The sequence below is a fragment of the Miscanthus floridulus genome, chromosome 1, assembly GCF_019320115.1.
Source record: "Miscanthus floridulus cultivar M001 chromosome 1, ASM1932011v1, whole genome shotgun sequence".
Taxonomy (NCBI): domain Eukaryota; kingdom Viridiplantae; phylum Streptophyta; class Magnoliopsida; order Poales; family Poaceae; genus Miscanthus; species Miscanthus floridulus.
The window spans coordinates 191,702,596-191,727,630 of NC_089580.1; the positions used below are offsets into that span (position 1 = coordinate 191,702,596).

General features: G+C 46.6%; 1 protein-coding gene, 2 long non-coding RNA genes and 1 pseudogene across 3 annotated transcripts; all 4 read left to right on the forward strand.

Moving 5' to 3' along the window:
• Positions 1 to 126: 126 nt before the first annotated feature.
• Positions 127 to 2,663, forward strand: LOC136552452 (uncharacterized; annotated as a pseudogene).
• Positions 2,664 to 7,739: 5,076 nt separating this feature from the next.
• LOC136507054 (uncharacterized) lies at positions 7,740 to 9,526 on the forward strand. Its single transcript, XR_010771731.1, has 3 exons — positions 7,740 to 8,034; positions 8,406 to 9,135; positions 9,217 to 9,526. It is a non-coding gene; the product is annotated as an uncharacterized lncRNA (long non-coding RNA).
• A 5,762-nt stretch (positions 9,527 to 15,288) lies between these two features.
• Positions 15,289 to 17,946, forward strand: LOC136552443 (uncharacterized). The gene is made up of 4 exons (XM_066544016.1): positions 15,289 to 15,519; positions 15,610 to 15,738; positions 15,998 to 17,499; positions 17,589 to 17,946. The coding sequence occupies exon 3, from the start codon at positions 16,059 to 16,061 to the stop codon at positions 16,635 to 16,637; it is 579 nt and encodes a 192-aa protein (XP_066400113.1). The 5' UTR covers positions 15,289 to 15,519; positions 15,610 to 15,738; positions 15,998 to 16,058; the 3' UTR covers positions 16,638 to 17,499; positions 17,589 to 17,946.
• A 4,952-nt stretch (positions 17,947 to 22,898) lies between these two features.
• Positions 22,899 to 24,750, forward strand: LOC136507059 (uncharacterized). Its single transcript, XR_010771732.1, has 3 exons — positions 22,899 to 23,258; positions 23,630 to 24,359; positions 24,441 to 24,750. It is a non-coding gene; the product is annotated as an uncharacterized lncRNA (long non-coding RNA).
• Positions 24,751 to 25,035: the final 285 nt, after the last annotated feature.

Consider the following 25,035-nt stretch of genomic DNA (forward strand, 5'->3'; position numbering starts at 1 on the left):
CACGACCCGGCCAAAGCCAAAGTGCACGGACGCCACAAGGACCCTATTAACCCGCCTCTGAGCCGGCCGTTTCGATTCCGTCGTCGTGTAGCTCCCATCGTGTTTTAGACTAGCCTCCTTCCTCCTCCCTCCCTCCCTCCGACCTCGCACACCACTAACCCATCACCGCAAGCGCGGCCTTCCGGCCAGATTCGCGCGGTCGTGCCCGCCAACCGGTCCTTCCGCCTCGTTTCTCCGCCCAGCGGGTGGCGGGCTCCTCGGAGATTCCGCTGGTCGCGGGAATCCATTTGGTGAGTTGGGGCCGGGAGCGCCGATTTGGGGGTTTCCTTTTGGGAGGGCGTGTGATTGATCGGCTGGCGGCGGTCTGGTTTGTGGATGCAGTGCCCGCTCGCGTTGCGTGTGGATCTGGTTTGGGACGGAAGATAGAAGCGCGGCGGTGATTGATTGAGGTGGGACGCCATCAGTGGTCTGTCTGGGGTTCGGTCTGTTCCTCGGCTGTAGATCTGGAAGGTATCTACCAGTGGACCCGTGCCCCTCCTTTGTGTGTGCTCTGATTTGGCGATCTGTACTGTACAGTGGAAACATCCATTTCTGCATTATGAATCACTGTGTCGTAATAATTTCACCATCTATGATTCACTGTGTCGTAATAATTTCACCATCTATGTTGATTTTTTTTTTTGCCCAGATTCTGGTCGTGCTTGCTAGTTCTGCGATGAAAATGCATTGTACTGACATGCCTCTGCGTTTGGTTGTCGTTTTGGCGCTAGAGTTTCGTGGGATCGGTCGCTACGAGCTGTCCCAGTCAGAGCACCTGCATCATCTCGGGCCATGGAGACTCTGGTCATCTCGGAGCAGCGCAGCCACCAGCTCCACCACTCCTCAGGTCGCCGGAAGAAGGCGTCATCAGCATCGCCCCATTTCTCGTCGCCTCAGTCCACACACGGCTACCATGCCGGCAACTGCCGGGCCTTCCACTCCGGCATCACCATCGGCATCCTGCCATCCCCGCCCGCGCAGGGGGTTGCACGGACCCGCTCCTCCCCTGAGCCCAAGACACCGAAACAGCAGCAGCTTCACCATGGGAAAAAGCGCAGCCGAGCAATCTCTATAAGCCCTTCGACGTCCCCAGCCCTCTCGCCCTGAGCTCTGGGCTGGCCCGGGGTTCTGCAATTCGCCGCCTCCCAGCTCCCTACCAATACCCAAGTTCTCCCTCCACCAGAAGCGCAGTGTCTCACTTGAGTTTCCACCTGCTGACCGGTCAGACGACGAAGAGGTGCCTGTGCATGCCAAATCAGCACCTTCATCGCCGACTGCAGGCTCAGGTGTTACCTTCTTTAGTGGTACTGATGCTACCATTGCAACAGAGAATCTGAGGAGGATCCTTCACCTGAAAATTGAGGATAACTGAATGGTGGTTAGGCAGTTCTGTGTACATAGGTTAACTACAACTGACCTTGGTAGTCTGTATAGGGTAACCGAGAATAACCACCGTCTACCTGGTGGTGGTTCTTCATCAACAGTAGTCCTGTAGGTGGTTAGCAAGCACAGTGAGAAGGTTAGGCAGTTTGAAACTGCAGTGAAGGATGTGGTGGATTTCACATCACTGCAGTTTCTGAGTCACCTTTGCAGCTTGTACCTTGTAGTCGCCTATTAGTAGCCAATGTTCCATTTAGGTGTTAGATAGTCTTTGCATCCTTGCTACCCATCATTAACCAGTAGCGATAGCCTTCATAATCCTTGCTCCTGTAGTTCATCTCAGGCAGGGCATTGTAGGCTAGAGCTTATAACCTGCCATATATGTAGTCTTCTGTAGGATGGCTGCATCTCTTGAAACTTGCATTCTGTCTCATATTGCATCCTCCGACTCACCTCCCTTCGTAACATCTTCTTGTGTTCTGCAAAGCGCACAAGGATGTCCCCTCTCTGGCACTTCTGTTTTTGGAATGAAGATGCTCAGAGGAGTTGTTATGAAGTCCCGATTCATTGTTCTTTCTCCTCCATGTCTCTACTGACTTTAGCTATGCATCTCCTTTGTTTCCTCAGTTCGTTGCATGTAGCATGTCAAATTATGTTCCTTGCCATCCAATCCATTTCGAATCATTCCTCTCAAAGTTGCATCTAGTGGTGGTTTTGCCTTCGTTTAGGTATCTTCTGTACCTCCTTGTCCTTGTTCATGTTCCTGGAGCATGCCCAGGATTCTAGTCTTCTTCATGTATTCTCATAAAGGGCTTCATGTATCAGCGATCTGCAAATACTCAAACCTGAATATGGTAATTATCTATTTCATGCCCCTCTACCCACTACTATCATACATATAATCAGACAGTGCTAATGTGATATCTGGGTTTTTGTGCTGCAGGTTTGCTTGTCCAATGCACTTAATGTCATCCATACCTGGAGTTCGGAATCGGCCAAGCATAGATCACTTAGTTATCTGTTTTCGTCATAGTCCAGTATTGTGCCAGACTGTTTTTTTGTGCAATATTTGATGGGCTAGTCTGTTTGTGGTACTGTTTTAGTTTATGTTACTAATCATATATGGTGTCAGTGTTCCATGCTGATGCTGTGGCATCCTGTTGCTTTCTAGTTAAATACTTCAATGTTATGTAGCTTCATGTTAATTTTGGTCCTGTTTCCGTGACTTGTTTGAAGTTGAATGTTAATCGCACGGTATTTTCTCCAAGATCTAGTATGAAGATCTTATGTTTGGTCCATGTACACCACAGCTTTTTTTGTGATCCTAATCATCGAGTGACAATGGTTGTTATGTACTTAGGCTCTCCTTTTTAAGGATATATCAAAATCCGATGCTTGTTGATGATGCTTTGTGCGGGGAAGATGGCTTTGGTTGGACTTGTTGAGACGGGAGTAGCTTGTTTGTGGAGACCGTTCGAGAACTTGTAGTTGCATACAAAAGCACAGGTTGATTAGTGTTGTGGAGATACAAGACCAATATTGCTTGTCAGCAACTCAGCATCTGTTGATTCTTTCTTTTTACTGAAAGAGTTGGTAGTTCGTTGCTTCTGTGCTGACCCCTGTGGTTAGCCTGTTCGTTTCGGCTGAAACGATCGCGGATTATTACTGCTGGCTGGTTTGGTGTGAGAGAAAAATACTGTTCTGGCTTATAATTCACGATCGTTTACGATCAAGCGAATAGGCTGAATCCATCATAGAAATACTGTCCCTGTGTGCTCCATTTTCCGTTTCTGCCCACATGCTTGACTACACAAGCAATCATTCTTTTTTGCGATTCCAGTTCGTGGCTATCCAATGACTGGACCGTCATCATCCTCTGCCAGTTGGGCTTACTGATTGGCTTGCCAGCTCTGCATGATGACTCCTCATGATGGCCCCGTTCGCTTAGAGGAATCTAGAGGAATTTGTGAGGGGAAAATACTGTTCCGGATGAAAAAAGAAGCGGATCAAACCGGGTTTAAGGAGACGCGAACGGGGCTGATGTATCCGGTTTTGCATCAAATGCTTCTAGATCTACAGGAGTAGAGTACTGTATGTGATAGGTTGTCATCATACATGGCAATTGGGTCTTCTTGAATGGCAACCAGACGAAGGTGGCAGATGTTGACCATGCAAGGTCTTGTTTGTACGTTGTCGGATTCATCTCGATCCACGTAATTAGTGCATGCAGTTTGCCCCTTCATTTGTGAATTTGTAGTGATGATATGTTTCAGCTTACAATGTCATCAGTTTTGCTCCTGTGAATTTACGACAGAAATAACATCTTTATTTCGCAGCGGCTCTGGAATTTTTTAGCTGGCACTGCACATCCTTCATAATCAGGTATCAATAATGTTTACTAGATCCCTCTGTAAAGCTGAAGTCAATGGCTGTGTGTGTTTTTGCCGCACAGCCTTCATAACTATTCCTTCATTTTTGATCCAGCTGTGATAAATGCATGATGGAACATGGTCCTACGGAAATAATTTTAGTGCATTCACCACATTAAACACACAACCATGGACTCATGGAGACTGCCCGTAGTAACGATTGATTCACCACCGGTAGCTTTCCTGTCCATGTACATTTGAGCAGTTTGATAAAAAAAGGCATGGTTGTAGTTGTAGAGTGTATGCATTTGTAGCAACTTAAGTACCCATTTGCTGAAATTTCTCTCTTGAGTTGTTGATGTGCTTTAGCATTTCTCTCTTGAGTATTTATTTTACTGGCACTTTTTGTCAGAACAATGGACGATGGTGTGATAGTTTGGAAGAAGCGCTATTCTACTTTCTGCAGTATGGCACTGCTAATGTTGTAGCGTGGTCTAAATTATTTCCTGGTTTCAGTCTTTTATGTATACAACATGTCTGACCTTCACTATGTATTTATGTATACAATATTGCAATCATGAAGGAATACTAGCAGCCCGATTCTTGACTTTGGCCAAACAATATAGGATATATACTGCACAGCTGTGGTATACAACTGCCAAATAGTAAGCCGCTGTACCAAAAATCTCAAATTATCAAATGTTGCCCTGAACTGAAGAAAAGTCCATCACTAGTGCTCCTCCTTATATGCCATTCCCACCTTGCATTCCCTACCCTCTATTAAGCTTAAAAGTTGTATACGATGTGAAAGCGCTAAGTTCTGATGCTATTTTACCTGTTAAGATAGACAAGCCCTGATGCTATTTAATCAGTTCATCCAAAATCACTTTTGTTAGGTGAGGAGGGAGAGGCTCGCGCAGAGGATCATAGCTTTTGCAACATCTGGTTTCTCCATTCAGGAAGGTAAGAAAGTGAAAAGGGCAAAATCTTCAGACTAGTCTCGCTTTGGAGTCTAGACTGTTTTGCTGTTGGGTACGATTACTAGGTACACACCATCTTCAAGTTGTGGCCTTTGAATTCTGGTTTAGTAAGTACTTTAATAATAATGGTGGTGGTTATTGAGTCAAATCAAATTAAGCTTTGCTGATTTTTTCTGGTGTTGTATACTAAATGGACCGTTTGTAGTGTTGCAACTAGCTGGTGCTTAGAGCCTCCCAGTGCTAGCTTTGAACTTTTCTGTGGGTAGTAAAACATCCACTAGCAAATTCATGTGGCCCTTGCATAGAACTCAGATAGCAGTAGCACTGCTTGCTGAATGGAATACCATACTTAGTTCATGGCTACGACAAGTGTCCCTGTAGTACCATTCTGAATGTAGGACTAAAAACATTACATATTAACCTACTATAAGTGTCTGATTCTGCTGGCACAAATAATTTGGTTCATTGCATAATGGCACTGGCATTATGTATGTAGCAGGATATTTAGCTCCATGCATCAGTAGTTCAGTTGTGCTTCTAATTTAGATGCTTGTATCATTGATTATGCTTTTAGCTTCATTTCTTTATTCTGCTTAGTTCATTGGTTGAATAGTTCTACAACACTCCACTACAAAATATAAGCTTCCACCAAATCGTCAAAGGATACTGATGAAACAAATTGGACCAATTCCTTTTAAAACTCCTACGACATTGGAGACATTAAAATTTTCATTCAAGTCGTATTTTAATATTTTATAGGTAAAAGCTTAGAAATATATCACCATGTGTCCATTGTTTTGTTCTTGTGGTGAATCTATCTATGAAAATTGTGGACATTTTCCTATTTCTTTGCTCATGGCCGGGACTAATATCACCTTTGTTTACTATCTTTTGCCGCAGGTTCAATTTGGAGCTCAATGGTTGTAAAAGATGATTCAGCAAATTAGAAGAGAGCAGCATTAACATGTCGAAGTGTTGATTTCAAGACCAATGATATTAATTTTAGTTTATTATTATGAGAGAAACCAGTTTGCAAGTTAGAGAGGAAGGAGAGTTAGCTTTATGTAACATGTTGGATTGTTCATTTTCTGGAGTTCGATTCTGAAATCTTGGTTATCGTTAAGTTTCAGTTGTTTCTGATGTCTCTAGTTTTAGTGTTGTCTTATTTTTTCCTTTGTAAGTTTAGATTATTTTACTTTGATTTTATAGTGTCAGGTTCGTAAACCCGGGGTCCCTCATGGACCGGCTTCCCAGCAAAAGTTCGGTCCGGCAGACAACGTTGTGAACGGCGTGCAACTCTTGGGCCGGTCCAAACACGTAAAACGACAGGTCAGAAGGACAATCCACTCTCCGACCGGAAGGCCTCGCTTCCAACTCCGGTCCGTCTCCGGACGGCCTCTCCGACCGGAAGGTCTGGCCAAAAAACCATTTTCGACCTCGACCCGCTTGTCCGACCGGGAATGTGCCGAACCCCTGTCTACAGCTCTCCTCCGACTGGCGCAATCAGAGCCGACTGGGACCAACCGATCGGGGACGCCCGCTCGGTAAGGACCAGGAAACGGACGGAGAAAGTAAGGCAGGACACTCAAGTCAACTGCAATACCGAGGACCGTACCCTGTACACCTGCAGGACAGTACCCTACGACCTCCCTGGCATGACAGAACCGAAGCAGTGTTGTAGGCGCCGATATTTTCCCCTACAATGTTGTGGGCGTCATCAACTCCCATACCAGACAAATACGGTAAGGCTCCCCCCACGTACCTCTGAGCATCAATAGTGTTGTGGGCGCCGGTATTTACCGTACCAGGCGAACATGCTAAAACTCCTTGCATGTCTCTGAGTATCAACAGTGTGACAGGCACCGACATCTGCCATACCTGAAGAAAACGACGCAACCTCCCACGTGCATCTGACACTAAACAGTATTGTGGGCGCCTACCATCATCTTGTACCCACCGGCGTGGGCAGCAAGACTTAGCAGCATACGTACTCTCCCCCTCTCACTTGTAAGGCCATCCCATTCGTCTATAAAAGGGGATGTGCTCTCTTTCAACAAAGGATCGATCAGTTTTACTAAGACACAACAACAGAACCACCAGGTTCAAACCACGAGCACACGCTCGAACACTTAACACATAGCGGAGCTCCCGTCACTCTCGGCCCCTCAGACTAGAGTCCGACCGGACCTCTTGTACCCCTATCTTTCTCCTTCTCGTTTGTAACCCCACTGCAAACTTCGAACATCTGGGCTCAGGAATAAAGTCACCGACCGACTCAAACTGGACGTATGACACGTTGCCTGAACCAGTATAAAACTCTGTGTCATTGAGTGCTAGGCCACATCCGATCACAACGTACGGCAAAACTACAAATATTTACGTGTTGGTCACTTTCTGCACCGACACATAGACTTTGTTTAGGAATTTTTTCCTGTTCATTTTTAATGTTTTTGGGTTGTATACAGCCACTCCAATTGTTTCGGATATCTCTGTAGTTTAAGGGCTGTCTTATTTTTTCCTCTATAAATTTAGATTATTTTTTCTTGATTTCATAGACTTTGCTTAGGAACTTTTTCCTGTTCATTTTTTATTTGTTTGGGTTGTATACAGACGCTCCATGTGGCCCTCGTTGCCGACCAGTCGGACGGGTTCCGTCCACCGACACCCCCTCCCCTCCTTCTGGTTTTTAGTTCCTATACAGTATCTCTATTTCTATTCTCTATAATACACCACTTTAAATTATCCTACAGCCATCAAACAAATCCTATATCTACCGTCACAACTTAAACTACGTCCACCTCGTAAAACGCACATAAATAAAAATCACATTAAAAACATACACATCAGATTAATTGCCACTCGTTCTCGCACGATCTCTCTCTCCTTCCTCAACCACATCCGACGTTTCTGCTTGTTTGAACGTGCCTCGCCCCAGCGACCGCCCGCGCCCCCCGCCCCAGCGACGCGAGACCGCGGCACCCGAGAAAAGAAAACAGAAGCCTCCACCGCGGTCTGCTCCCGACGCCGCCGCCGACGCCCCTCCCCAGCTGCCTCGCCGCTCCTCCATCCCCCGCCGCGTCCCTGTTCCGTCCGGTCGGCACCACGAGGCGCTCGGCCCCCGCCCCCGTGTTGAGCGGATCATTGTTCAGCCGAGCGCGAGTATGCAGCGAAAAACAGGAAAGGCTGGCCTGTTTCTCGCCGTCCCTTGTTAGTCTCACCGCCGCACTCTCTCTCCCCCTCACGCTCGATTTGCTGCTCTCGCGCAGGTGAGTCCAAATCCAGGTTCTGCTCCTCACCTGGCCTCAAATCTCTTGCTTGTTTTTGGCCTTTTACGGTGGGTGTCCGATTTGGGATTGAACAGTTGAGCTTGAGCCCAAGAAACAAGAACAGATCTCCGACCTTAATCCCCTTCCCTCTCCCTTGATTTGGGCTAACTATTGTCTTCTTATGGTGGTGTCAGATTTTGGATGCAAATACCGTGTTGATTTTTTATGCTTTTGCATTCGTTTCTTGGTTGCAGCCATTGTTTAGCCATTGTTTGGAAACTGAGCTCCTCAAATCTCTGTCCCTCTCTCCATTCTCTTGTCTGAAGATGCAAATTTCTGACTTTTGTTTTCTCAAATTTCTGACTTTGTAGGCTACCGTGCTCTGGTCCCCTTCTCCATCTGGACTTGGTGTGCGCCTCCATCTCTTACATCTGCTCCAGTACAGTAACAAGAACTTGTTGGGAGGCATGCCATGCATGAGCTAATGGTTTGAAAGGAGCTTGTCATAGCACACAAAACAGCAAGCCTGGGAGGAGTGATCCCTTCCAGCGCCCTAAGAAGAGGGCGGGCTTTTTACATATTTACCATTATTACGATCGCCACTTACAGGAATCGCACTCTTAGAATGACGCTTACAAATTTAGCCGTTTTAGTTCGCGCTCCTTTCATTTTTACCACTTTCGCCTATGTGGCACGCCAGCTCGTGCTGACACGCTGGCACCAGCACGGGAAATGACCCCGTTGCCCCCGGCCATCTTTCAATCAGACGCGCCGTTGCCCTCTCCCTTTTCCCCCTCCCCATTTCGTTCGCCGCCGCCTCCTTCCTCTGCCCGCCCGCCGCCCCCATCCTGCTCGTCTCCACCGCCACGGCCACCACGGACGGCAACCATGTCGCATAGGGCGGAGTCATCCAGCTCGAGTAGGCCGGCGAGGGGGCTGAGTTCCGCGGTCGCTAGGTTTGTGGCCTATCCGGTTGGTACGGAAACAGGGCTCCCCTTGATTGTCTGCCCCGATTGCAAGCTCGCTCGTGTGATTGAGCTTCGCGTGGTGCAGGACACTCGAAACAAGGGCCGCAGCTTCTTCAAATGCCCTAGAAACGGGGTGAGTTTTGGTGATTTTCCTTTTTCCTTCATTCTAGCCCTAGCTTGTCTTATTTATTTCCTTTTTTTGCACAATCCGCAGCTCTGTAGCTTCTATAGGTTCCAGAAGGCTTATTTGGATGAATTGGTCGACAAGAAGATCATCAGGATCTGCAGCGAGGAGATTGAGGAACTGGTGGAGGAGGGAGGAGAAGAGCACAGTGAAGGCGCCCATCTGGGGGTGGAGGGCTTGAAGGACCTGAAGAGTGAGGCACTAGAGAAGAAGCTTCAGAAGATGATGTCAAAAATGAACTATGTCATTGTTTGTCTTGTGGTTGTTGTGTTTGGAGTAGTTTCAAATCTATGATGACCTGATGTAGTGACAATGAACCCTTTTATTTCAATGAAATTGGTTGTCCAGTATGCTTGAATGAATGAGCAGTTGGAATTGTGCATTCTCAGTTTCAAATGAATGAGCAGTTGGAGTTGTTTTCAGTGAATGAGCAGTTACAACCAACTTGTAATGAAAAAGAGCAACTGCAAGCTGACATTAAAATAGGGGCTAATTGTTTGCCATTACATTACATAAATAAGATGTTCTTGACATTCAAATAGGGGCTGGTTTGCCATCACATAACTGAGATGTTCTTCACTACCAAAATAAGGGCACCATGCTTACTGTTTCTGTGCCCATTTAAGTACATAACATAAATTACATGCCATTGAACACAAAAGTTCCAGATCATTGCATAAAAGACCATCCATGGTCACTTAGCCTTGGCCTTGGCCTTGGCCTTGGCCTTGCCCTTCCCCTTGTCCTTCCCTCCATTCTTCTTAGGTGGTGGAGTTTTCTTCACTTTAGTTGCTAACTGCTTCCTTCTTGGTGTAATTTTTTTCATAGGCTCAGGTTGGACTTCATTTTGTGCAAACAGTGCCCTATTATAGGAAAAACATATTTAGTTACCAACATAGTTTCAATTAACCATCTTAAAGAAGATGAAATGAGTACCTTCTAATTGGTGTTTCTGGTAGAACAGCTTCCAAAGCCATTAGTTCCAGGCCTCCTTCTTCTTCCCTTGCTGCTTCAAATTCATTTCTTGCAGCTTCCATTTCCTCCCTTGCTGCTGCTTCTGCTAGTTCCCTTGCTGCTTCTGCCTTCATTTGTGCTTCCAGGACCTCCCTCTTAGCTTTTGCTGATGCTTCTCTTGCCAATGCTGCTCTTGTTCTTGGAGTTACTGCTTCATCACCACTAGATGTCTTGGCCTTCTTCCTTCCAACCTTGGCTGGTTTCTTCTTACTTGCTCTCTTCCTACAAAGTGTAGGGTCAGTGGTTATCATTTACAAAAAAACAAAAACAAGTAAATCACAGTTAGAAGGCACCTTTTCTTTGTTCTAGTGTGGGGACACTTCCAGCTACTAGCCCTGTGACCATACTCTTTACAGTTTGGGCACCTGACTTGCCTAGTTGCTTTGCTTCCTGTCTCCCTTGCTGGTTTATCCTATTTTTCCTCAATCTTCTAGGCTCTTTCTTTTTCTGTAGTGGAGGGTGCACTTTGTACCCCTTGGCCACCTCAGGCCATTGATTCCTATCAGTGATGCTTGGAATTATACCTGCATATGCTGCTTGAAACTTGGCCATAGAATAATAGTTGTCCACAAAGGATCCCATGTCAGGGTTCCTCATGCTGGTGATAACTGTCAGTGCATGTGGACATGGTTTACCAGTTAGTTGCCACTGCCTGCAAGTGGAAATTTTCTGAGGTAAGTACACACCATGCCTTCTAACTTCTTCATCTTTGTACACCTCAGTGACCTCAGCTTCAGTAGGGTGGCCGTTGGAAACATGCATGTGACCTAGTCCCCTGGAGGCAACATTGATCTGATAGATGACAGCAGGCAATATACCAGGAGGCAATGCTATAGAAATCTTCCTTCTTTTGGCAAACAAGATCATTATCTGCTCTCTAATGGCATCTACCATGCAGTGCACATGCAGGTCTTTGTGCTCTTTGATCCAAGCATTCCAAGATTCTGCTAGATTGTTGTTTATGTAGTCACACTTGATATCAGCAGAGAACTTGCTTCTTGCCTAAAGAAATGGATGGTGCTCATCAAGCCATTTCTACACCTCTGGACTAGCTGCCAACACTTTATCAAAGAAGTACTTGAACTTATGTGGGGAATATGCTCTAGCTGCAGGCCATATATTCTTGCCATACACATCACCTATGTAGTACTTCTTCATATTCTCCATCAAATGCCTAAAACATTCTCTCCACTCTGCATCTGGAAACACACTTTTTACAGCTGACTCCAAACCCTTGCATGCATCTGTGCAGATTGCTAAGTGCTCCATGGGTCCAATTGCTTTCCTAAGTTGTTCCATAAACCAAACCCAATTGTCTTTTGTCTCAGAGTCAAAGAAGCCAAATGCTAAAGGAAACAACCAGTTATGGCCATCTAGAGCTAAGGCTGCTGGCATGTGGCCATTCCAGGACCCATTCAGAGCAGTAGAGTCTACACTGATATAAGGCCTACAGCCATTCAAAAAACCATCTATACTTGCTTTGAATGCACAGAAGAATCTGCTAAACCTAACTTTGCCTTCATCATCTGTGATAGTGTCTATCTCTACCACACTACCAGGTGATCTTAGTTCTATCTCAGCCTTTATCCTATACAACCAATCGAAAGAATCATTCCACTTACCAAAAAGCTTTTCAGATGCTCTCCTAGTCCCATTGTACACTGTCTGGTAGGGGATGTCAATACCATATTTGAATTTCAACTCCTTTTTCATCTCTGTAGCCCCCACTGATGTCTTCTTCTTTAAGAATTGAACTGCTCTCTCTGCCACCCATTTTATTGAGGCCATAGTGTTGTCTTCAACCCTTTGTGTAGATGCACACTTATGATCTTGTTTATTTATTTGAATCTGCATGTACAAAAAAAGCCATACATAAGTATAATTGAAAGGCTTCAAACCACCAGTTCAATGGAGAAGATGCAATGCAAACAAAAACTACAACAAACATGTGTATACAATCAGAAAATGTACCCTGACACTGCCATCATGTTGGGTTCTGGCTCTAAGTTTCCATGGGTAGCCTAGAGCACCACAGCAGACCCTATATCTTTCTTTGTCTGAATGCTTAGTAACAAGCTCAAACTCCCTTTTTATAGCATATTGTTTAATTACTAGCCTAAGCTCCTCCATGCTGGGATACACAGTGCCTACACTCATATCAGGATTGTCCCTGTCCCATTCATATAGTGGCTCTTCATGAGCAATATCATCAACATCAACAGCTGCTGCATTCATGTCTTCATGCATCTGTGCTGACATAGCTAGAATTGGCACCTCTTGTGTACCATGTTCTTCCTCCCTTGCCTCAGCTTCCTTGAATCCCATAGCCTCATATATCTGATCCTCATCAACAAGTTGTGTAGCAGTACCATCATCTTTAGGGTTCTCTTGAATGGTTAGAATGCTCCAATCAACTACTGCTACAGGTTGTTCATCATGGGGGGGGTGGGGTGCTACAAGTATCACCACAACCTTCAACATCATTAGGCTCTGCACTATGTTCATTAGTCACACCAGAGACACATCTAGCTCTAGAAGCAGCTGAACTAGCATTGTCATTACACGCACCTTTCTTGACAACATCAATAGTAAGAAAAGCCACCCTCTCATTCCAGTGGTCCTTAATCATTTGCTGCACATGTTCATCCCTCCTAAGCTTCCACTCAGAGCCAGTTTCTTGGTCTACAACCCAGACTGCAAGTGTTTGAGAAGGCCCCCAGATAGTCTTTGTTGATAAATCATCATGGAATTTAGCAAGAGAATACTGATCGTTCCTATCAAACCAGATATCATGCTGCTGTTCTGCCATGTCCACTGGACCATATTCATCAGCAACATATGGACCAACCTTAACAACTAGCCTAAATGCACTGCCAGGATCGATCCTGGCATCATCATAGACATGGAAAAACATGAGCAAGTACAGACTAAGTACTACACACCTACTGTGGTAAAGTGCTTACCAAGGAGGGCAATCACCAGTGGCCATTGCGACACGGATCAGATGGAGACGTACTACATCAATCGTCTATGAAGAAAATAGCAGAGCAAGACGAAATCAGCGAACATTAACCTAATCCCTAACCCTAACCCTACTCGGCGTGAGCTCTGTGTCCCAGTTATGAAGTAGGCACGTACCTTCGATCCGTCGATGATGGATGTGCCGAAGAACACCAAGGTTGCCGTCCGTGGTGGCCGTGGCGGTGGAGACGAGCAGGATGGGGCGGCGGGTGGGCAGAGGAAGGAGGCGGCGGCGAACGAAATGGGGAGGGGGAAAAGGGAGAGGGCAACGGCGCGTCTGATTGAAAGATGGCCGGGGGCAGCGGGGTCATTTCCCGTGCCGGTGCCAGCGTGTCAGCATGAGCTGGCGTGCCACATAGGCGAAAGTGGTAAAAATGAAAGGAGCGCGAACTAAAACGGCTAAATTTGTAAGCGTCATTCTAAGAGTGCGATTCCTGTAAGTGGCGATCGTAATAATGGTAAATATATAAAAAGCCCGAAGAGGGCTATGTATTTTCCCTTCCCTTCTTTTTCTTTTACTTGCCTGTAGCCTGATCATTCAGCCACTTGTTTTTCTAACATACTTCTTCTCACTACTAAATGAAAAGTCAGAGCACCTGCCATTGATGCTCAAAAAAATATAGCACCCAAACAAAACAAAATGAAGCTATAGCAGCATACTATGGTCAAGATGGATATAGCTGATCTGAAAATGGCTAAGATTGAGAGGACGCCTGACACTCCACGGAAAAAAATGTGCTTTCAACTGGATGTATGTAATATGTTATAATTATTGTTCAGGCACTAATCGTTGTTATTGTCTATGCATACGCATGTTGTTCTGATTTGTTGTAGCCAATGAAATTTTGTTGTATGGAGACAGTGGTTTTTTGGAACATGAAAGTATGCAGTAATGGTAGTTCAATTCTCGGTTGTCTTGATTGCATTCTTTTATTCAGGAGCGTGGAGAAAATGCTCATGATAGTGGTAATCTCTTATTATCAACCAGGGAGCTTTGGCCGCCTCTCAGGGTGGCCACGTCGCCCTGAAATCCCCCACCGTCCGATTCTGCGATCGACCGTCCATATTGGCTATGCCGCTCGCTACAGTCACCGCCCCCGCAGCGAAACCTCCTGTCTCTCCTCGACCCCGATGGCCTCGTCCTCTCCGCTCTCTCCTCGCGCTCTCTCACTCACTCTCCGCGATCCATACCACCATGGCGACGGTGTATTTTAGATGAGAACAAAGAGATGGATCATGATTGCTTCAATATAGCAATTCGGATGGCTACGCAGACAAATTCTTATTGATGAAGAAACAAAAACAAAAATACCACTTTATGGAGGGAGAGAGAGAGAGAGAGAGAGAGAGAGAGAGAGAGAGAGAGAGAGAGAGGCGCACGGCCGGAGGAGGAGAGGGGCGTGGCCGGCTCGACGAGTCGAGCTCGCCGTGGGAGCACCTCCGGAGCCGCCGGCCTTGGTTGCCTCGCCGGATCTGGGACCGCTCCCCCGTCGCCGGTGATGAGCAGCGCCGCGTGGGGGCGGAGGTGAGCAGCGTGAGGAGCAGGCAGCGCTCAAGCTCGCCCGCCGCGCTGCCACGCCGAGGGAGAGGGAGAGAGAGAAAGGGGAGGCGGGAGGGGAGGGAAGGGGGCGCGGATGGGAGCCATGGCGCGAGCGGTGCGTGCGGAGGCGCGGGGGTTGGGACGAGGAGTGAGGGAGAGAGAGACGGATAGAGAGATGGAGGAGGCGATGAGATATTTTGGGCAGGCGCGGTGGGCTGTTGGAGAGGCAAAGTTTTGGGTGCGTGACCTATTTACTGTGCAGAACTCAATTTCTGAAATGGGTCGCTGATTTAGGTATGGACGGTTGAAGATACTATCCACCACACACGCATACGTCGCCTCCCCACCACGCGTCCTCCCGATCACCGTCCACACGCGCGACAGCCGAGATCCAACGGCCGGAGCCCCCACCTCCACGGAAAATCCGGTGGAGGCCGGCCCAGAGCCCCAGACCCGCAACGAACGTCGCGCGGCGCACGACCCGGCCAAAGCCAAAGTGCACGGACGCCACAAGGACCCTATTAACCCGCCTCTGAGCCGGCCGTTTCGAATCCGTCGTCGTGTAGCTCCCATCGTGTTTTAGACTAGCCTCCTTCCTCCCTCCCTCCGACCTCGCACACCACTAACCCATCACCGCAAGCGCGGCCTTCCGGCCAGATTCGCGCGGTCGTGCCCGCCAACCGGTCCTTCCGCCTCGTTTCTCCGCCCAGCGGGTGGCGGGCTCCTCGGAGATTCCGCTGGTCGCGGGAATCCATTTGGTGAGTTGGGGCCGGGAGCGCCGATTTGGGGGTTTCCTTTTGGGAGGGCGTGTGATTGATCGGTGGCGGCGGTCTGGTTTGTGGATGCAGTGCCCGCTCGCGTTGCGTGTGGATCTGGTTTGGGACGGAAGATAGAAGCGCGGCGGTGATTGATTGAGGTGGGACGCCATCAGTGGTCTGTCTGGGGTTCGGTCTGTTCCTCGGCTGTAGATCTGGAAGGTATCTACCAGTGGACCCGTGCCCCTCCTTTGTGTGTGCTCTGATTTGGCGATCTGTACTGTACAGTGGAAACATCCATTTCTGCATTATGAATCACTGTGTCGTAATAATTTCACCATCTATGATTCACTGTGTCGTAATAATTTCACCATCTATGTTGATTTTTTTTTTGCCCAGATTCTGGTCGTGCTTGCTAGTTCTGCGATGAAAATGCATTGTACTGACATGCCTCTGCGTTTGGTTGTCGTTTTGGCGCTAGAGTTTCGTGGGATCGGTCGCTACGAGCTGTCCCAGTCAGAGCACCTGCATCATCTCGGGCCATGGAGACTCTGGTCATCTCGGAGCAGCGCAGCCACCAGCTCCACCACTCCTCAGGTCGCCGGAAGAAGGCGTCATCAGCATCGCCCCATTTCTCGTCGCCTCAGTCCACACACGGCTACCATGCCGGCAACTGCCGGGCCTTCCACTCCGGCATCACCATCGGCATCCTGCCATCCCCGCCCGCGCAGGGGGTTGCACGGACCCGCTCCTCCCCTGAGCCCAAGACACCGAAACAGCAGCAGCTTCACCATGGGAAAAAGCGCAGCCGAGCAATCTCTATAAGCCCTTCGACGTCCCCGCCCTCTCGCCCTGAGCTCTGGGCTGGCCCGGGGTTCTGCAATTCGCCGCCTCCCAGCTCCCTACCAATACCCAAGTTCTCCCTCCACCAGAAGCGCAGTGTCTCACTTGAGTTTCCACCTGCTGACCGGTCAGACGACGAAGAGGTGCCTGTGCATGCCAAATCAGCACCTTCATCGCCGACTGCAGGCTCAGGTGTTACCTTCTTTAGTGGTACTGATGCTACCATTGCAACAGAGAATCTGAGGAGGATCCTTCACCTGAAAATTGAGGATAACTGAATGGTGGTTAGGCAGTTCTGTGTACATAGGTTAACTACAACTGACCTTGGTAGTCTGTATAGGGTAACCGAGAATAACCACCGTCTACCTGGTGGTGGTTCTTCATCAACAGTAGTCCTGTAGGTGGTTAGCAAGCACAGTGAGAAGGTTAGGCAGTTTGAAACTGCAGTGAAGGATGTGGTGGATTTCACATCACTGCAGTTTCTGAGTCACCTTTGCAGCTTGTACCTTGTAGTCGCCTATTAGTAGCCAATGTTCCTTTTAGGTGTTAGATAGTCTTTGCATCCTTGCTACCCATCATTAACCAGTAGCGATAGCCTTCATAATCCTTGCTCCTGTAGTTCATCTCAGGCAGGGCATTGTAGGCTAGAGCTTATAACCTGCCATATATGTAGTCTTCTGTAGGATGGCTGCATCTCTTGAAACTTGCATTCTGTCTCATATTGCATCCTCCGACTCACCTCCCTTCGTAACATCTTCTTTTGTTCTGCAAAGCGCACAAGGATGTCCCCTCTCTGGCACTTCTGTTTTTGGAATGAAGATGCTCAGAGGAGTTGTTATGAAGTCCCGATTCATTGTTCTTTCTCCTCCATGTCTCTACTGACTTTAGCTATGCATCTCCTTTGTTTCCTCAGTTCGTTGCATGTAGCATGTCAAATTATGTTCCTTGCCATCCAATCCATTTCGAATCATTCCTCTCAAAGTTGCATCTAGTGGTGGTTTTGCCTTCGTTTAGGTATCTTCTGTACCTCCTTGTCCTTGTTCATGTTCCTGGAGCATGCCCAGGATTCTAGTCTTCTTCATGTATTCTCATAAAGGGCTTCATGTATCAGCGATCTGCAAATACTCAAACCTGAATATGGTAATTATCTATTTCATGCCCCTCTACCCACTACTATCATACATATAATCAGACAGTGCTAATGTGATATCTGGGTTTTTGTGCTGCAGGTTTGCTTGTCCAATGCACTTAATGTCATCCATACCTGGAGTTCGGAATCGGCCAAGCATAGATCACTTAGTTATCTGTTTTCGTCATAGTCCAGTATTGTGCCAGACTGTTTTTTTGTGCAATATTTGATGGGCTAGTCTGTTTGTGGTACTGTTTTAGTTTATGTTACTAATCATATATAGTGTCAGTGTTCCATGCTGATGCTGTGGCATCCTGTTGCTTTCTAGTTAAATACTTCAATGTTATGTAGCTTCATGTTAATTTTGGTCCTGTTTCCGTGACTTGTTTGAAGTTGAATGTTATCGCACGGTATTTTCTCCAAGATCTAGTATGCAGATCTTATGTTTGGTCCATGTACACCACAGCTTTTTTTGTGATCCTAATCATCGAGTGACAATGGTTGTTATGTACTTAGGCTCTCCTTTTTAAGGATATATCAAAATCCGATGCTTGTTGATGATGCTTTGTGCGGGGAAGATGGCTTTGGTTGGACTTGTTGAGACGGGAGTAGCTTGTTTGTGGAGACCGTTCGAGAACTTGTAGTTGCATACAAAAGCACAGGTTGATTAGTGTTGTGGAGATACAAGACCAATATTGCTTGTCAGCAACTCAGCATCTGTTGATTCTTTCTTTTTACTGAAAGAGTTGGTAGTTCGTTGCTTCTGTGCTGACCCCTGTGGTTAGCCTGTTCGTTTCGGCTGAAACGATCGCGGATTATTACTGCTGGCTGGTTTGGTGTGAGAGAAAAATACTGTTCTGGCTTATAATTCACGATCGTTTACGATCAAGCGAATAGGCTGAATCCATCATAGAAATACTGTCCCTGTGTGCTCCATTTTCCGTTTCTGCCCACATGCTTGACTACACAAGCAATCATTCTTTTTTGCGATTCCAGTTCGTGGCTATCCAATGACTGGACCGTCATCATCCTCTGCCAGTTGGGCTTACTGATTGGCTTGCCAGCTCTGCATGATGACTCCTCATGATGGCCCCGTTCGCTTAGAGGAATCTAGAGGAATTTGTGAGGGGAAAATACTGTTCCGGATGAAAAAAGAAGCGGATCAAACCGGGTTTAAGGAGACGCGAACGGGGCTGATGTATCCGGTTTTGCATCAAATGCTTCTAGATCTACAGGAGTAGAGTACTGTATGTGATAGGTTGTCATCATACATGGCAATTGGGTCTTCTTGAATGGCAACCAGACGAAGGTGGCAGATGTTGACCATGCAAGGTCTTGTTTGTACGTTGTCGGATTCATCTCGATCCACGTAATTAGTGCATGCAGTTTGCCCCTTCATTTGTGAATTTGTAGTGATGATATGTTTCAGCTTACAATGTCATCAGTTTTGCTCCTGTGAATTTACGACAGAAATAACATCTTTATTTCGCAGCGGCTCTGGAATTTTTTAGCTGGCACTGCACATCCTTCATAATCAGGTATCAATAATGTTTACTAGATCCCTCTGTAAAGCTGAAGTCAATGGCTGTGTGTGTTTTTGCCGCACAGCCTTCATAACTATTCCTTCATTTTTGATCCAGCTGTGATAAATGCATGATGGAACATGGTCCTACGGAAATAATTTTAGTGCATTCACCACATTAAACACACAACCATGGACTCATGGAGACTGCCCGTAGTAACGATTGATTCACCACCGGTAGCTTTCCTGTCCATGTACATTTGAGCAGTTTGATAAAAAAAGGCATGGTTGTAGTTGTAGAGTGTATGCATTTGTAGCAACTTAAGTACCCATTTGCTGAAATTTCTCTCTTGAGTTGTTGATGTGCTTTAGCATTTCTCTCTTGAGTATTTATTTTACTGGCACTTTTTGTCAGAACAATGGACGATGGTGTGATAGTTTGGAAGAAGCGCTATTCTACTTTCTGCAGTATGGCACTGCTAATGTTGTAGCGTGGTCTAAATTATTTCCTGGTTTCAGTCTTTTATGTATACAACATGTCTGACCTTCACTATGTATTTATGTATACAATATTGCAATCATGAAGGAATACTAGCAGCCCGATTCTTGACTTTGGCCAAACAATATAGGATATATACTGCACAGCTGTGGTATACAACTGCCAAATAGTAAGCCGCTGTACCAAAAATCTCAAATTATCAAATGTTGCCCTGAACTGAAGAAAAGTCCATCACTAGTGCTCCTCCTTATATGCCATTCCCACCTTGCATTCCCTACCCTCTATTAAGCTTAAAAGTTGTATACGATGTGAAAGCGCTAAGTTCTGATGCTATTTTACCTGTTAAGATAGACAAGCCCTGATGCTATTTAATCAGTTCATCCAAAATCACTTTTGTTAGGTGAGGAGGGAGAGGCTCGCGCAGAGGATCATAGCTTTTGCAACATCTGGTTTCTCCATTCAGGAAGGTAAGAAAGTGAAAAGGGCAAAATCTTCAGACTAGTCTCGCTTTGGAGTCTAGACTGTTTTGCTGTTGGGTACGATTACTAGGTACACACCATCTTCAAGTTGTGGCCTTTGAATTCTGGTTTAGTAAGTACTTTAATAATAATGGTGGTGGTTATTGAGTCAAATCAAATTAAGCTTTGCTGATTTTTTCTGGTGTTGTATACTAAATGGACCGTTTGTAGTGTTGCAACTAGCTGGTGCTTAGAGCCTCCCAGTGCTAGCTTTGAACTTTTCTGTGGGTAGTAAAACATCCACTAGCAAATTCATGTGGCCCTTGCATAGAACTCAGATAGCAGTAGCACTGCTTGCTGAATGGAATACCATACTTAGTTCATGGCTACGACAAGTGTCCCTGTAGTACCATTCTGAATGTAGGACTAAAAACATTACATATTAACCTACTATAAGTGTCTGATTCTGCTGGCACAAATAATTTGGTTCATTGCATAATGGCACTGGCATTATGTATGTAGCAGGATATTTAGCTCCATGCATCAGTAGTTCAGTTGTGCTTCTAATTTAGATGCTTGTATCATTGATTATGCTTTTAGCTTCATTTCTTTATTCTGCTTAGTTCATTGGTTGAATAGTTCTACAACACTCCACTACAAAATATAAGCTTCCACCAAATCGTCAAAGGATACTGATGAAACAAATTGGACCAATTCCTTTTAAAACTCCTACGACATTGGAGACATTAAAATTTTCATTCAAGTCGTATTTTAATATTTTATAGGTAAAAGCTTAGAAATATATCACCATGTGTCCATTGTTTTGTTCTTGTGGTGAATCTATCTATGAAAATTGTGGACATTTTCCTATTTCTTTGCTCATGGCCGGGACTAATATCACCTTTGTTTACTATCTTTTGCCGCAGGTTCAATTTGGAGCTCAATGGTTGTAAAAGATGATTCAGCAAATTAGAAGAGAGCAGCATTAACATGTCGAAGTGTTGATTTCAAGACCAATGATATTAATTTTAGTTTATTATTATGAGAGAAACCAGTTTGCAAGTTAGAGAGGAAGGAGAGTTAGCTTTATGTAACATGTTGGATTGTTCATTTTCTGGAGTTCGATTCTGAAATCTTGGTTATCGTTAAGTTTCAGTTGTTTCTGATGTCTCTAGTTTTAGTGTTGTCTTATTTTTTCCTTTGTAAGTTTAGATTATTTTACTTTGATTTTATAGTGTCAGGTTCGTAAACCCGGGGTCCCTCATGGACCGGCTTCCCAGCAAAAGTTCGGTCCGGCAGACAACGTTGTGAACGGCGTGCAACTCTTGGGCCGGTCCAAACACGTAAAACGACAGGTCAGAAGGACAATCCACTCTCCGACCGGAAGGCCTCGCTTCCAACTCCGGTCCGTCTCCGGACGGCCTCTCCGACCGGAAGGTCTGGCCAAAAAACCATTTTCGACCTCGACCCGCTTGTCCGACCGGGAATGTGCCGAACCCCTGTCTACAGCTCTCCTCCGACTGGCGCAATCAGAGCCGACTGGGACCAACCGATCGGGGACGCCCGCTCGGTAAGGACCAGGAAACGGACGGAGAAAGTAAGGCAGGACACTCAAGTCAACTGCAATACCGAGGACCGTACCCTGTACACCTGCAGGACAGTACCCTACGACCTCCCTGGCATGACAGAACCGAAGCAGTGTTGTAGGCGCCGATATTTTCCCCTACAATGTTGTGGGCGTCATCAACTCCCATACCAGACAAATACGGTAAGGCTCCCCCCACGTACCTCTGAGCATCAATAGTGTTGTGGGCGCCGGTATTTACCGTACCAGGCGAACATGCTAAAACTCCTTGCATGTCTCTGAGTATCAACAGTGTGACAGGCACCGACATCTGCCATACCTGAAGAAAACGACGCAACCTCCCACGTGCATCTGACACTAAACAGTATTGTGGGCGCCTACCATCATCTTGTACCCACCGGCGTGGGCAGCAAGACTTAGCAGCATACGTACTCTCCCCCTCTCACTTGTAAGGCCATCCCATTCGTCTATAAAAGGGGATGTGCTCTCTTTCAACAAAGGATCGATCAGTTTTACTAAGACACAACAACAGAACCACCAGGTTCAAACCACGAGCACACGCTCGAACACTTAACACATAGCGGAGCTCCCGTCACTCTCGGCCCCTCAGACTAGAGTCCGACCGGACCTCTTGTACCCCTATCTTTCTCCTTCTCGTTTGTAACCCCACTGCAAACTTCGAACATCTGGGCTCAGGAATAAAGTCACCGACCGACTCAAACTGGACGTATGACACGTTGCCTGAACCAGTATAAAACTCTGTGTCATTGAGTGCTAGGCCACATCCGATCACAACGTACGGCAAAACTACAAATATTTACGTGTTGGTCACTTTCTGCACCGACACATAGACTTTGTTTAGGAATTTTTTCCTGTTCATTTTTAATGTTTTTGGGTTGTATACAGCCACTCCAATTGTTTCGGATATCTCTGTAGTTTAAGGGCTGTCTTATTTTTTCCTCTATAAATTTAGATTATTTTTTCTTGATTTCATAGACTTTGCTTAGGAACTTTTTCCTGTTCATTTTTTATTTGTTTGGGTTGTATACAGACGCTCCATGTGGCCCTCGTTGCCGACCAGTCGGACGGGTTCCGTCCACCGACACCCCCTCCCCTCCTTCTGGTTTTTAGTTCCTATACAGTATCTCTATTTCTATTCTCTATAATACACCACTTTAAATTATCCTACAGCCATCAAACAAATCCTATATCTACCGTCACAACTTAAACTACGTCCACCTCGTAAAACGCACATAAATAAAAATCACATTAAAAACATACACATCAGATTAATTGCCACTCGTTCTCGCACGATCTCTCTCTCCTTCCTCAACCACATCCGACGTTTCTGCTTGTTTGAACGTGCCTCGCCCCAGCGACCGCCCGCGCCCCCGCCCCAGCGACGCGAGACCGCGGCACCCGAGAAAAGAAAACAGAAGCCTCCACCGCGGTCTGCTCCCGACGCCGCCGCCGACGCCCCTCCCCAGCTGCCTCGCCGCTCCTCCATCCCCCGCCGCGTCCCTGTTCCGTCCGGTCGGCACCACGAGGCGCTCGGCCCCCGCCCCCGTGTTGAGCGGATCATTGTTCAGCCGAGCGCGAGTATGCAGCGAAAAACAGGAAAGGCTGGCCTGTTTCTCGCCGTCCCTTGTTAGTCTCACCGCCGCACTCTCTCTCCCCCTCACGCTCGATTTGCTGCTCTCGCGCAGGTGAGTCCAAATCCAGGTTCTGCTCCTCACCTGGCCTCAAATCTCTTGCTTGTTTTTGGCCTTTTACGGTGGGTGTCCGATTTGGGATTGAACAGTTGAGCTTGAGCCCAAGAAACAAGAACAGATCTCCGACCTTAATCCCCTTCCCTCTCCCTTGATTTGGGCTAACTATTGTCTTCTTATGGTGGTGTCAGATTTTGGATGCAAATACCGTGTTGATTTTTTATGCTTTTGCATTCGTTTCTTGGTTGCAGCCATTGTTTAGCCATTGTTTGGAAACTGAGCTCCTCAAATCTCTGTCCCTCTCTCCATTCTCTTGTCTGAAGATGCAAATTTCTGACTTTTGTTTTCTCAAATTTCTGACTTTGTAGGCTACCGTGCTCTGGTCCCCTTCTCCATCTGGACTTGGTGTGCGCCTCCATCTCTTACATCTGCTCCAGTACAGTAACAAGAACTTGTTGGGAGGCATGCCATGCATGAGCTAATGGTTTGAAAGGAGCTTGTCATAGCACACAAAACAGCAAGCCTGGGAGGAGTGATCCCTTCCAGCGCCCTAAGAAGAGGGCGGGCTTTTTACATATTTACCATTATTACGATCGCCACTTACAGGAATCGCACTCTTAGAATGACGCTTACAAATTTAGCCGTTTTAGTTCGCGCTCCTTTCATTTTTACCACTTTCGCCTATGTGGCACGCCAGCTCGTGCTGACACGCTGGCACCAGCACGGGAAATGACCCCGTTGCCCCCGGCCATCTTTCAATCAGACGCGCCGTTGCCCTCTCCCTTTTCCCCCTCCCCATTTCGTTCGCCGCCGCCTCCTTCCTCTGCCCGCCCGCCGCCCCCATCCTGCTCGTCTCCACCGCCACGGCCACCACGGACGGCAACCATGTCGCATAGGGCGGAGTCATCCAGCTCGAGTAGGCCGGCGAGGGGGCTGAGTTCCGCGGTCGCTAGGTTTGTGGCCTATCCGGTTGGTACGGAAACAGGGCTCCCCTTGATTGTCTGCCCCGATTGCAAGCTCGCTCGTGTGATTGAGCTTCGCGTGGTGCAGGACACTCGAAACAAGGGCCGCAGCTTCTTCAAATGCCCTAGAAACGGGGTGAGTTTTGGTGATTTTCCTTTTTCCTTCATTCTAGCCCTAGCTTGTCTTATTTATTTCCTTTTTTTGCACAATCCGCAGCTCTGTAGCTTCTATAGGTTCCAGAAGGCTTATTTGGATGAATTGGTCGACAAGAAGATCATCAGGATCTGCAGCGAGGAGATTGAGGAACTGGTGGAGGAGGGAGGAGAAGAGCACAGTGAAGGCGCCCATCTGGGGGTGGAGGGCTTGAAGGACCTGAAGAGTGAGGCACTAGAGAAGAAGCTTCAGAAGATGATGTCAAAAATGAACTATGTCATTGTTTGTCTTGTGGTTGTTGTGTTTGGAGTAGTTTCAAATCTATGATGACCTGATGTAGTGACAATGAACCCTTTTATTTCAATGAAATTGGTTGTCCAGTATGCTTGAATGAATGAGCAGTTGGAATTGTGCATTCTCAGTTTCAAATGAATGAGCAGTTGGAGTTGTTTTCAGTGAATGAGCAGTTACAACCAACTTGTAATGAAAAAGAGCAACTGCAAGCTGACATTAAAATAGGGGCTAATTGTTTGCCATTACATTACATAAATAAGATGTTCTTGACATTCAAATAGGGGCTGGTTTGCCATCACATAACTGAGATGTTCTTCACTACCAAAATAAGGGCACCATGCTTACTGTTTCTGTGCCCATTTAA